Below are 14,580 nucleotides of genomic sequence, written 5' to 3' on the forward strand. Positions count from 1 at the left end.
TGTTTTCACCCCTTTGGACAAGGCTAAGCCATGCCTTAGCCTCCCATAGTGTGATTTTATAGGATCATAGAGCCATAGATTGGATAGAACCTCAGGGATCATCATAATTCAACTCCCTTATTTCACAGATGAGAAAACTGAAACTGAAAGGGTTTACAATGCTGCCTTGTCTCAGGTCACACAGGTAAATAAGAGATTCATTCAGAGCCAGAATTCATACCTAGTTTTCTGTCTCTAAATCCTTCCATTAAAACATACTCAAATCTTCACTGTGGAAGATGATGTTTGAGAATACTGTCCCTTGGATAGAGGATGGGAAAATATCATTGGTGACTTTGTGTTCTTAAAAGAACACCATCTCTTTCCTGGCATCTAGATGATTGAATGAACAGAGTGCTAGTTGTGTGACCCTTGACAAATCATTTAATCTCTCTTAGCCATAGTGTCTTTTTCTATAAAGAATCGAGTAGGATGGCATAGATATAGATATAGATATAGATATAACTATAGATATAGAAATAGATATAGATTTAGAGAGATAGAGATAGAGACAGAGATAGAGATAGATAGCACTTTGCAGACTTTAAAGTCTGGGACACCTTGAGAGCAGAGACTTTTTTCTCTTTCATGCCCAGAACCCAGGTCAGTAACTGGTACATTGTAGGTGCTTAAGATTGAATTTAATTGAATTATTGTCTGTGACTTAGAAGACTATCATTAATTAGACAGAGCCATGGGTTTAATCCCATTATACAAGAAAGAGTTTCCCCCATTCCCACCTCTAAACACAATCATCTACCTTGCCATCACATATCATTAGGTCTAAGAAAGAACAGTTTTTAAACATTGTGGATAGATTACTTCAAATTCAGACTCTGACTAGAAAAAATAATAAAGATCCATTATCTCATTTCAGCTCATTTTCTCATGAGTGGTATATATTTTCTTGAAGAAATGTGGTAAAGTGAAAAGAGCATTGAACTCAGATTCAGGAGAGACTAGGCTTTCAGTCCTGCCCTTGATATTAGCTATGTGACCATCAGTAAATCATTTCACCTCTCTGAGCTTCAGTTTACTTAACTGTAAAATAGGAATGATAACAGTAGCATCTATCTCACACGGTTGTTATGGGGATCAAATGAGAAAATATATGTAAAGCATTTTGTAAATATGTCATGAAATGTTAGGTATCATCAGTTATCAAAAATATAATTAAACCTGTTTGTAAATTGGTTTTTTTAAAAAAATTCCTAGGTTACAGCAATCATGTCATCAAGTCAAAGAGAATTTTCTAAGTGTCTAAACTATGCCAGGCACACTGTGCTGTGCTGTAGAAACAAAAACAAAAATGAATTGGCAGTGAAACAAACCTCCCTCCTCTCATGAACAAGGTGGGGAACCATAGGTGCTGAGTGCACATGGATTGTCAGACAGGTTAATGTAATGGTTTATTTTTCTTATGTTTCTTTGTTCCAAGAGAAATTTCTTTGGGTTGATAAAGGGGGTTTAACTCATTAGTAAGTGACAGCAATGCTTAAAAAAAGAGAGAGAGGATCACTTAAACAGTTAACTTTTTTAAAAAATCACATGGAGTAAGAAGATCAAGGCTCTAGTTTTGCTTCCATTATTTATTAACTTAATTGTTTAACAATTAGGTAGACTTGAACTTTGAGAGTTCTTTTAATTCATGGTAGTCATTTTGCATATTGTTCTGATGTTGTACTTTTAAAAATGAATATTATTGCTGCCTTCTGTTTTTATATCATAATCATTTCTGGAAATACCATCCATTCATCCTATCTCCTCTCTCTCTACATTGAATCTTCCTTTGTAATTGGAAAGACCCAATTAAGTAAAAACAGCAGATATAGTGACCATATTTGACAATGTATATAACATAGTACTCTAAATGACTGTCATTTCTTTATCAAAAGGAAGGAGGTATATTCATTATTTGCAATCTAGGATCAACTTAGAGTTGGGTTTCCTTTTAATTTTCTTTTCATTTACATTGCTATCATTTCTATGTAATTTGCTTTTTTGGCTTTGTTCACTTCACTCGGGATCAATTTATACAAATTTTCCCAGGTCTATGAAAGGATTTTGCAAACTGAAATGCATCCTGCAGATGTAAAGAAAAATCCTCTAATGCTAACTGCATTGTTTTTTAGTTTGTTGTTATTGTTTTGTTTTTTAGTTTGTTGTTGCTATTTTTATACATGGAGAAACTAAGGTACAGGAAAAGTCAAGTGGATTGTATGGGGCTGCAGAATAATGGAGAGAAGATAAAGCAGTAGAAGTCCATTAAAATATGAGCTCCTTAAAGATATCTGTATCTATAACATGTGAATCATTCAATAAATATTTGCTGAATTGAAGTCATCGATGCTGGGTCCCCTAAGAGTTAATCAATCCACAAATATTTGTGAAAAGTCAGGTACAGTGCTGGAATTTAAGCATACAAAGACAAAAGCAAACCAATTCCTGCCCTTGAGGAGCTTGCATTCTTCTGGTTCTACTGATGTACATTTATGGCTGTGTCTCTTTGTTCTTACCAATGTATATGGTAGCAAAGTTGACTCTTACCTGCCAGAATGAAGATGCCCACAAGAATCAGGAAGACCAGCAGATAGAGACCAACAACAGCATATTTCAACATGGACAAGGATCCAAGTTGGGCACAACAATTTCCTGATCTCCTCTTACTAGCAGGACCTGGGAAACAAAGTTAGGGGAAAAGAAAAGGGGATGGGGTGGAGAGAAGATAAGAAAATTACATGAGCCTTGTTTCTTTTTGAAAAATTAATTTTTAACTTTCAAAATTTAACAACACTTTCATGTTCTCCCTCTCCTCCACAATGAACCATCTGTCATAAAAAAGAAAGTAAAAAAGCATTTCAGAAAAGCTATCAACATATCAATGGAGTATAGTAGTGTATGAATGTTCTAAATCTGTAATCATCAACTGCAAAGAAGGGAGGATGGTGTTTTTTTTTATCTTTTCCATGAGTGTCTCATGTCACACACTTACCTTTCTACAAAAACCCCTCTGACATATGTACACTACAACTACACTTTTGTGATATCCATGCAGATCTTTTTGTGAGCATAACATAATTATCATCTCTCTCCTTCCCTTCCTCCCCCTCTCCTGTTTCTCCTTCCTTTCTTCTTTCTCTCCTTTCCTTCTCTCTCTCTCTCTCTCTCTCTCTCTCTCTCTCTCTGCCTCCTCTTTCCCTTCTTTGTCTCTCTCCTTTCTTCTCCCTTTCTTTCCTCTCTCTGCCTCTGCCTCTATCTCTCTGCTTTCTCTGTCTCTTTTTCTCTTTCTCCTTTCTTCCCTCCATTCTTCTTTCACTTCCTACCTCTTTTTGCCCTCCCCTTGCTTCCGTGACATAGATATTTCTTATGCCAGTTCATACAATAGCAAAAGACTTCAGTGAGCTTGTATCAACCTTTACAAAGCTTCATTGTTCTCTTCTACATGGGGAGAGGGGAAGTTTAGATTAGACTGAAAGGAAAACAACATCATTCTACCCTCTACAAATTCGCATAATCTTGGTAGTTTTCAAAAGGAAGAGTCAAAGAATCTTTAAAGTTGGCAGTGACATTAGTGAGACCCTTTCACTTTCTACCTGAGGAGCCTGGCTCAGATATATTCAGTGATTTGTTCGAAGTTATGGAGTCAGTAAAAGAGACAGGATAAGAAGCCAAGTTTTCTGCTATCCAACCCAGGGCTCTCTCATAGCCTCACTATGCCAAGAAAGCTTCCTCTCCAGAAATTAAACCCACATAGCTGGGATGCTGTCAATTTAGATATTCTGCAAAGCCTTATTGATGTTCAACAAATGTTAAAAAACAAACAAATAAATAGATGATGATGCCATCTCTTTCCCTTCATTGCAGAGATGGGAATCTATGGGGTGTAAATACTTTCAATTATTGTGAAAGTGTTGGTTGATTTTGCTGAACTGATTTTTCCTCCTTTTTGTTTTTTAATTTTAGTTACAAGGGATGGCTTACAGAGTAGGTGAGGGGGATGGATATATTCAAATCTGAACATGGTATGGCAGCAATAGGGATCAATAAAAATAATTTTTAAAAACAATATTGGCAAAACCAATATTTGTGTCATTGAATCTAGTCCTGATTCTAGCTCTGAAATTTATTTACTATGGACCCTATGCAAGTCACTTAACCTCTCTGGGTGGGATCCTATCGATCTCATCTATAAAATGAAGGATTGGACTAGATCATCTCTGAGGTCCCTTACAATTCTGGGTCTATGATTTAGTGATTCCAATTATTGGAAAGTTTAGGGTCCCAGACTAACTCCTCCTCAGAAGCTATTTGATGTCCCCTAAGTTCTTTTCTCACAGTTAAGTCAAGCTGCCACTGGATAGATGGATGGTGACGACTTGGTAATGACCTTGTGGTCTGAATCAGTTAGTAAAGAGACACAGAAGAGGTGTGTAATTATGCCTTTTTAGAAATACAAAAAATACATAGCACTCTATTAAATAGTCAAGCATTGCCATTATGGAATATCATCAATAAATTACCATTTAAAGAAGACTTAAATAGGATTTGTGATTTGAAGCACTATACAATTATCACTCCCTAAATTCAATTGTTACCAATTGCTGTTTGATCTAACCATGGTTTCTCCCCAAGGTTTGAAAAGAATACATCTTTCTAATTCATCCAGGCTTTTCTTAATGTGTCAGGTTTGTTGGTCATTTGTCCAAGACTCTAGGCCTTCTCTATGGTTTTGAACAAAAGTCTTTGCAGGCAGCTTTTTTTCACTGTTTGGCATTTAAAGTCCCTCACAACCTAGTTCCACCCTACCTTTCAAGACTTATTATACATTATTGTCCTTCATGCACTCGATGGTTCTGCCAAGCTAGGCTTCTGGCAGTTCCTCATGCAAACATTCCATCTTCTGCCTCCCTGCCTTGGCAAAGATGGGTCTCCCTGTCTGGAATGCTCTCCTTCTTCCCTTCTGTCTGTTGGAATCCTTACTTTCCTTCAGGGTTCAGCTCCAGAGCCACCTCCTGTATGAGACCTTTTCTAAGTCTCCTAACTACTAGTACCTCACCCACAAAATGATCTTGAATTTATTTTATGAGTGTACCTGTTGTCTTTTTGTAAACTCCTTGAGGACAGAGACTATTTGACTTTTTCCTTTGTATCTAAGAACCTAGTGTAGTGTCTAACATATATTAGTTGTTTAATGAATATTTATGGGTTGATTTTTCTGAGAAATAGTATAAAGAGGTATATAGTGGTGTATAGAGGTATAAAGGTGTTTAGTGGTGTATAGTGGTGTAAAGTGGTAAATAGTGGTGGGTGGAAGTGTGTAGAGTTGTATGGAAGTAAGAAGTAGTAGATAATGGTGTCAAGTGGTATATAATAGTGTGGAGTGGTGTGTAATAGTGTGAAATGGTATACAGCAATGTGAAGAAGTGGGCAGTAGTGAAGTAGTATATGGTAGTATGAAGTAGTGTATGGAATAGTGAAAAGAGAATTTAATTTGGAGTCATGACAACTGAACTCAAATCCTGTTGTAGAAACTTAGTAACTATGTGAACCTTAACAAATCTCTCCCTGACCTCCAGTCTCACATCTCCATTGCCTTCTAGACATCTCAAACTGGATGCTCTGTATACTTCTTAAACTCAACATAGGCAAGACTAATTTTTTTCCCCTAAACTCACCTTTATTCCTAACTTTTCTAATACTGTTGAGGATACCACCATCCTCCCAGTCACACAGGTTTGCAACCCAGCTGTCCTTGATTCTTCAACCCTCCTGTCCCACTCCCCCCAGTCAATCAGTGGCTAAGTCTTGTCATTACGACCTTCATAGCATCTGAGTGCAGGCCCTCGTTTCAAGTTCCTCTTCAATCTAGTCCACACTCCACTATATCAAAGTGAACCTAAAATTCAGGTCTGATCATGTTCATTCCCTGCTCAAAAAATTCCAGTGACTTCCTTTCACCTCTGGGATCAAATATAAAATTATCTGTTAGTATTCAGAGCTCTCTACTTGACTAGCTTGCTCTTAACTTCCCCTGCTCTATTCTATTAAATATCAGCAAGATGTGATGGACAGAACACTGAATCCATAGTCAACACAGCTCTGCCACTAACTCACTCTGTGATTTTGGGTAAGTCATTTCACTTTTTCTTGGGTTCTGAGATCCCTTCAACTAGGACAATCATTTAAGTCCTAAAGTATTCTAGGGATACAAAAAAGATCAAGACATAGCTTTAAAAAAAATCCCAACAACCTCTTAAGCTTCAGTTTCCTCATTTTTGAAATGGGTGTAATATTTGTATGAACCATGTCACAGGACTGTTGTGAAATTCAAATGACTAAGTGCTTCATTGCTTCATAAATTTGTGCTATTATTAACAACATTTAATTAGTCCCCTTCCCAAGCAGTATATATAGGATTAATACTCTCTAGTTATATCCATATGTACATTGAAAATAATTTAAATTGTTTGACAAAAAATTTTTAAGAAATTCTTTCTCCACAGACAGTTAAAAAAAAGAATAGCATGAACTTTTGTATATCCTATTATGAAATCCTGAACTCTCCAGAGAAAGCATATTTCCTTTCAAGGACATCTTTCATTGCTAAACTTGGGAATTTTATGAATAATAATTTTTGGTCCTCAGTGTCTTCATCTGTAAAATGATAAAACTGTACTGGGTGACCTCTGAAATTTCAACTCTAAATCTATGACCCTGTAAGAAGAGAAGGGCAGTTAGGTGGCTCAGTGGATTGAGCACCTGCTGTAGAATCGGGAAGACCTGAGCTCAAATCTGTCCTCAGACACTTATTAGCTGTGTGACCCTGGGCAATCACTTAAGCCTGTTTGACTCAGTTTCTATAAATGAACTGGAGAAGGAAATAGCAAATTACTCTGGTATTTTTGCCAAGAAAACCCCAAATGGAGGGGCGGCTAGGTGGCGCAGTGCATAAAGCACCAGCCCTGGAGTCAGGAGTACTTGGGTTCAAATCTGGTCTCAGACACTTAATAATTACCTAGCTGTGTGGCCTTGGGCAAGCCACTTAACCCTATTTGCCTTGCAAAAATCTAAAAAAACAAAAAAACAAACTCAAATGGAATTACAAAGACTTGGACATGACTGAAAATGACTGACCTATAATAAAGAAAGAGGTTAAAGTGAACTGATAATAATGCCTAATCCAAGAAGAGGGACAACCTCTACAGAGCCTATGTTGAAGATCAGCTAGAGTAAATCTTCCTAATTCTGGAGAATTTTCAATGAGCAGAGGGAGGCAAGTGATAAGAAGAAGAAAATCATCTCATCTCACTTTTGGTAGATCCCAGCTTCACTCCATAATTCCTTCCCAAGAGACCCTAAAAGTAGGCATTCTTTCATTCCTTTTTTTCTAGGCCTAAATTTGATCTGAAACCTTATAAAAGAACTAGCATGAAGACTCCAAAACTGTAACCCCCAAGTAATGGTCAAAAGCTAAATGGAAAGAACTGTGACATAAAGGGGAGTGGCAGTGTAGGTAACAACAGAATGGGCAGTAGGACTAAAAGCAATGATATTTTAACGTCCTAAGGCTAAGATTTGTGAGGTTCTGCTTGTGTCTCATCTAGGTGTGTGCACTGATTTGCTTGTGTATATGGACTGAATGGTCAGAGTGGGACATCTGGAAGCAAATGAAGAAAAGAATTGATAGGGAATGACTTTACAGGAAGGTCCAAGAGATCATGGGTTACAACTTAAATATCTTTGCCTACTCACAGAGCTACTGAAAAGAATGAAGGAGGAAATGAAAGAACCAAAGGGTATAGCAGAAAAATCTTTCCTTCTCTTTTATCTTTTAGTTAGTAGTAGTAAAGAGGGAACCAAAATAGATGATGTTATGCCTCATAATATCCACTAATGTTCAAATACCACACATCCCTGTATTTCTTGAAAGTTCTCCTCAAATCCCATCTTCTTTATGATGTTTTTCCAAAATAGGAGATTAGCAATTTTTCTCTAAGATGCAGTAATATAAAATATCCATCTATTTACTCCATCATCTTGAATTCTACTTTCTGACATCATCCTACTTCTTCCCCACCTAGATCAGAACTTTCCATTCTAGAGCTGTAGCTCTACACACTGGACCTACAGAAGGCATACCCCCGAGTCCCTAGAGAAGTTAACCCACTAATCTTTGCTAGAAGCTCTACTTTTTTTGATTCATGACTTTGTGCATATTAGCCCCCTATTTCTAAATGACTCCAGACTTCAGAGCAGGCTTCCCCTTCACATACCACTCAGGTCAACTGGAAATCTGCCTGAAAGCAAGTATATACCTTACCATCCCAACCCTCCACTCCCTTTTCTTCTCTTGCTTTGGACTCAACTATCAAATTAATAGTACTTTCTATTCTAGAAAGACCATGTTAATTGACTGTCCTAAACATTAACTCTGACCATCCTTGGACTCTCCAGACCAAAATTCCCTTCCTTTGCCTTTACTCTCCTATATGCACTATCTTCTTTGGTAAAATATAAGTATTTGTATCTCCAAAACTTAGTACAGTGCCTAGCAAATAGAAAATTCCTAAAACACTTTTCCATTCATTCATTCTAATTTTGAATAGATTAGGAGGCTGAAGTGCTGACCTGGGAATCAGGACCTTGGACAAGGGGGAGAAGATGAGTGTCCCACTCAGCCCTTGAACAGATGATTCCTAAGAGAGTTTTGTCCTCTGAATTCTTTCTTGCTCTCCAGTGATATATATCCCTAGCATGGTCTGTGGCACAGAGTAGATGGTTAATAATGAATGTTGATTGATTGATTGATTGATTGCTATCTCATTGCTATCTCAAGATGCTTTGTCTCTAATAGAAGCAAATCACATCAAGGCTTCAAACTTCAGGAAACTGCATTTTTATCTCTCTCATTCATGTAGGAAGAAAAGGACAGATACACAATGAATCAAAGGTCCTCCTGTGAATGCATTTTATACAAAAATACTTAGGAGAAACCTGGAAAAACTTTGTTAGATTTCCCTGGATTCCATGGCTCCACCTACAGAAGAAATCCTGCCCTCTAGTGGTAATTAAGTAGGAGAAAAGGGGAGAAAATACTCATTAAAATACAAGATACTCTAAAAACCTTAGAACAGTTATAAGGTCCTAGACCAGCAGGCCCTGTTAGGTGAATCTTGTAGCCTTAGTTTGGTAGATCTCTAAGCTGGTTAAGGCTGTCTTCTTCATTCCTGGTTTCTCAAATTCTATCACTCAAGGTTTATTGACTTTCCAAGAAGCTAGTACAGTTAGCAGTGATGTCTCTTTCCTTATTCAGTTGACTATTGATCAGCAGTCCATCCATGGATCTATACTTGCAGCTATCTGGGAGGTCCATCCATTATGACAGATTCCAATGTATCCATAATTTAGTATGTATCTTATAGTGATGCCTAGATTTCAGAAGGATTAAATACTTATCAGCTGCACAACTAGTAAGTATTAGAAATATAATTTGAACCCAGGTCATACTAACACTGCCTTCTATAACAATTACACCATGCTATCTCTCTTAATATCAGTTTCCATCTCTATAAGAACATATTTTTCTCTCTCCTTGAGCTGATCTCATTTGCTCAAAAAAGGAAAAAAACACAAAAACAAAAAACTTGGATACTCCTACCCTAGACTTTTACCAAGTCCTATCCCCAAAGAGAGATTCAATCTCAAATCTTGTTGGCTCCGAGTTCTTCCATCAGACTAAAAGAAGTTTGTGCATCCTTTCAGAAAATATGGGCAGAAGCAAAGAAGATAAAAAGGAAAGGAAGAGCAAAAAATAGAAAAGGAAAGCAGGAAGGGGAGAGAAGAATGGAAATGGTTGGTGTTAAATGGATGAAATATTTAGAGATCACAGAGCACTAGTTTTGAAGTCAGAGCAACAGGGACAAATTCCATTTCAGTCAATTCCTAAAGACACAGAGAGCTAGTCTTGGAGTCAGGAAGCTTTTGTTCAAAACTAGTCTTTGACATTTTTTAGTTGTGTGACCTTGGGTTTCTCTGACACTCATTTGACTCCCCTGAAAAGTGGAGATGTTGATGTTGTTGTTTGTCCTTCATTCTTGTAGAATACCATGACATGCAAGTGATTCAAGTAATTAGATTCCAGTAAAGGGGTGCTGTGCAAAGTCACTAGCCTCACTTTTTTCTCCTCCAGAACCATATGGGTCCATTATCTTGATATGGAGCAAGGTGACTTGAGATGATCCTGGATACAGAGAGAGATATTGACTTTTTGAAGACTGGTCTTTCCAAGATCACAGTTTTCCTGAAGCAATGTCCATTTAGTCATTAAGGTTAGTTAAGAGAAAGATGAGGCAAAGAGGCCAAGAATGGCCTTCATTCCACCAGGAATGAAGAAAGAAGAAGAAAAAAAAATGTTGGGGGGATAAACACCTCAGGGTATCTCAGAGATTAAGGCATGAGAGAAAGAAAAGAATCAAGGACATGTCACATGGCTGGGTGATTATTGGGTTTAGGAGGCTGGATGTGGACTCGGGTGCTCGTGGCTCCAGGGCTGGTGTTTCGTCCATTGCGCCACCTAGCCATACCTACAATTATTACTATTATTTTTTTAATTTTAATTTTTTTTCTCTCCCCTTTACTTTTTTGCCCAAGCAAGTCTATCTATATTCATGGGGGGAGGGGTATTTTGTTTACTTGTAAACAAGTATATTTTATTAATGTAAAAAAAACATTTGTACAAAATGAGAATAAAAAATAAATTAAAAAAATAAAATAAAATAATTATCCTGCAACTCTAAAAAAAAAAAAGAATCAAGGAGATCTTTTGCATAGCCCCCCCCCCCAAAAAAAATAAAACAGTCTAGGAGGGGAAGATTGTCAGGGTTTCTGACCAAAACAGAAAACAATTGTTCTCTGAAATCCATTGTTGGTCAATCAAGGAGAGCCAGAGTGATTTGGGGCCTGTAAAATCCCCCCAAAATCTACTGTAAGAGAAGAAAAAGAGAAAGAAAGAAAGAGAGAGAGAGAGAGAGAGAGAGAGAGAGAGAGAGAGAGAGAGAGAGAGGGGAAAAAAGAGAGCAAAACAAACAAATGGAGAAAGAAAGAAACAAGGCAGTTATTTCACAGGTTTGTTGTGAGAATCAAAGGAGATAATGGATATAAACTTCTCTGCAAAACTCCATTTAACTCTGAGCTCATTTTATTAGAATGTGACCTTGGACAACTAATTTCCCCTTCCCAAGCCTTTACTTCTTTGATAACTAAAATGAAGTTTTGGACCAAAGGTTCCTTCTAGCTCTTATCTTTCTCAGTTGCCAACCCACTAGTGGTCAGTCATGTAAAAGTGAGGGGAGATGGAAGGGGAGGGTGTGTCCTAACTGATTAGATGATAGATATCAGGATTCCTAAGAGAATCATTTGATTTTATGGAGCCATTTTGGAAAGGGAGTCCAGTTGCCAAGCTCAACAGGCTGTCTCTTTGCAGGCAGTTTGCAGTTTCAGGGACCATGTGCAATTCATTACCACTACAAGGTTCTCATTTGCAGTCTGGGTTGTGTGATGTCACGAGCCCTGTGGATGGGGATGGGGCTCAAGGGAAGCAATGACTGCAATATTTTTCTGACACTAACACCTCTCTCTGGCTCTCAAAAAGTTTGGGGGGGGGGTGGGGATACAGAGAGGGAGCCAGGCTTAGCCAGAACACCACCCACGCCCAAGCCTCCTCGTCTTTCTTTTTGCCTCTTCTTCCTCCTCCTCCCTTTGGCGCCAGGCTGGAAGGGTTCACAGCTGTACAGGCACGAAAACAATGGAGAAGAACGAAGAAAAAGGAGGGGGGAAAGAGAGAGAGGAGGAAAGTGGAAAAGCAAAGGGAGAGGAGGGAATAGGGAGCAGGCCCAGATGGCTCCTTCTTTAGATTTTTTTTTCCAAAGGAAAAGACATTTAGGTTCACAGGATATTAGAGCTGGAAGAGATCTTTGGATCTCTTTTAATTTAATCCATTTAATTCAATCAACCCTTATTTTACAGATGAGTAAACTGAGATTTAGAGAGAAGCAAGTGGCTTGTTCAAGGTCATAGATCTACCTTAGAAGTCATCTAATCTAGCCAGACCTCCATTTTACAGATGACCACACTTTAGGGCAAAAGCTCTTTCTCTTGTTTTGGACAGCACTTTGCTTGGCAATTCCCTCCCCAACACCCCCCCCACACACACACACACACACACATACACACACCCATGTGGTTCTGAAATTTTTCTTTGTTTTTGCCCAAAAGGATGGTTTCCTCAGCAACATCTGCTATGTGACACAGAGGGAATGATCACTGACCCAGGAGTGAGAGGACTTGGTTCAAATCCTATCTCTCACAGTTGCTACCTATGTGACATGAAGCAAATTAAAAACAACAACAACATAAACTACTAAATTCCCTAGGGCTCCCACATATTGAGCATCTATGATAATCTTCAATGGCCAGTTTTGGCTTCTACAGGTCTAATAGTTTTGGGAAAACCCCTGTAATCAACTTTATCAAAGCTTACCCCCTCTTTTTTCCCTTTTCTCTATTTACCCTGACCACATCTCCTTAGGTGTCTTCCGGGATCTGTAGTTTGCTGGATTTCAACTAGACTTCCTTTACTTATTTTGTGCTATTAGGCCTCATCAGCCTTAATTTCCTCATTCATAAAATAAATACCTTAGAGGTTCCTTCCAACTCCTTATCCTTTCTCAATGTGCTGTTTATGACCTTCTGTGTATTGTAAGTAGAAGAGAACTGATCTAGGAGTTGAAAGAACTTGGGTCAATTCCTTTACTTCTTTGGGCCTCAGTTTCCTGATCTGTGAAATAATGGGTTAGACTAGATGACCTCTAGAAAGTCAGATGGTATAGCAGATAGATTGCCAGTCCTGGAATCAGAAAGATTCCTCTTCCTAAATTCAATTCCTGCCTCAGATACCTACTAGCTGTGTGATCCTGAGAAAGTCAATTAACAAAATCCTAAAAGAAAAAAGTCAATTAACCCTGTTTGTTTCAGTTTCCTCATCTGTAAACTGAGCTGGACAACGAAATGGCAAACCTCTCTAGTATCTTTACTGAGGAGCATTGAAGAGTCAGGCATGGCTAAAAAGTGAAAGGGCTGATATGGATGACAACTGCTAGGACAGATATCATGCAATTGGAGAGTTTTCACATCACAAAGGTATCCCAGAAACCAACAGATCAGCTGGTACCTAAAAAAAAGCATCTCTGCTATAATAGTTTTTAAAATTGATGATCATTTTTATTAAGTACCCGCTATGTGCCAGATCAAGATGCTGGAAGTTGGTGCTAGAAGTTGGTGGGAATCAAAGAAGATCTCCCATGTGGGAGGTGTTTGTTTTCTTTACCAAAGAGAATGACTTTGAGAGAAGTTTTGAAGGAGATGAGGGATTCTGAAAGGCACAGGTGATGTTGGAAGGCACTCTAGGCATGGAGGACAGTTAGTACAAAGAGTCAGAGAAGAGAGCTGGAGGCCCATGTATAAGGAACATTAAGAAGACCAGTTTGCCTGATCTGTAGAAGGAGGGAAGAGGGTGCCAAACATATGGTCATCTTCAAGTATGTTCAAAAAAACTAACCACCTTCCAAAGCAATTCACATTTCTTTTGTGTAACTCTAATTGTTAGGAAGTTTTTCCTCTCATCAAGTCTAAATTCATTTCTAAAGTTGGATGTAAAATTATAGATAGCATGAAAAAAGGAAAGAGGCCCTACTCCTTGCTATCTATGTGACTTTGAGCAAATTACCTCTAAGACTAAGTTTCCATCTCTGTAAAATGAGTTTCCTCCTTTCTAAAACCCCTGCCAATTCAAGATATGGAGGATAGTCAATGGCCTCTTCCTTTGAAGCTATCTGAGAAAAGGACACCCATTAGGCTTACATGAGTTAGGAAGAGACAGAAACCTAGTTTGGTGACTCAGCCCTAAACAGGGCTATGCAATTAAGTCCCTGAACAACAAGGGCATAGAAATGCTCCTGCTCTAAGGAGATCTTATCATAAAGGCAATTTTCTTTTTGTTGCCTTTTGTTTGTTAGTGATTTCAATCATGTCCAACTCTTTGTGACCCGAAATACCAGGCTAATACTAGGCATTTAATAAATGCTGGTTGAATTGAAATCAATTGATATCTTCTTCATTCCTTGAATGTTTTACAGAAATTCATTGCTGACAAAAGCAATTAGTCTGAGGTGATATCCAGGTAGGCAGGAAACAAAAGCAATGGCAGGGAAGAGAGTGCCATTCTAAAGAGATGTTGTTCAATTGTTTCAGTTGTGTCTGACTCTTTGTGACTCCATTCAGGATTTTCTTTGCAAAGATATTAGAGTGTTTTGCCATTTCCTTCTCCAGATCATTTTAAGGATGAGAAAATGGAGGCAAACAGGGTCACATAGCTAGAAAATGTCTGAGCTCACATTTGAATTCAGGTTTTCCTGACTCCAGGTCCAACACTATCTTTTATCACTAGCTGCCACCATTTTCTTCTCCACAGTTTTTTTTTAAATT

General features: G+C 38.1%; 1 protein-coding gene across 3 annotated transcripts in view; it reads right to left on the reverse strand.

The window, feature by feature from the left end:
- Positions 1 to 14,580, reverse strand: part of SCARA5 (scavenger receptor class A member 5) — a 132,099-nt gene that overhangs the window by 107,488 nt on the left and 10,031 nt on the right. For all 3 annotated transcript variants that reach the window (XM_074210015.1, XM_074210016.1, XM_074210014.1), the window contains exon 3: positions 2,587 to 2,715. In XM_074210015.1, coding sequence (XP_074066116.1) covers positions 2,587 to 2,715 — 129 coding nt within the window. The remainder of the gene's footprint in view (positions 1 to 2,586; positions 2,716 to 14,580) is intronic.

This window comes from Macrotis lagotis, chromosome 1 (assembly GCF_037893015.1).
Source record: "Macrotis lagotis isolate mMagLag1 chromosome 1, bilby.v1.9.chrom.fasta, whole genome shotgun sequence".
Taxonomy (NCBI): Eukaryota; Metazoa; Chordata; class Mammalia; order Peramelemorphia; family Peramelidae; genus Macrotis; species Macrotis lagotis.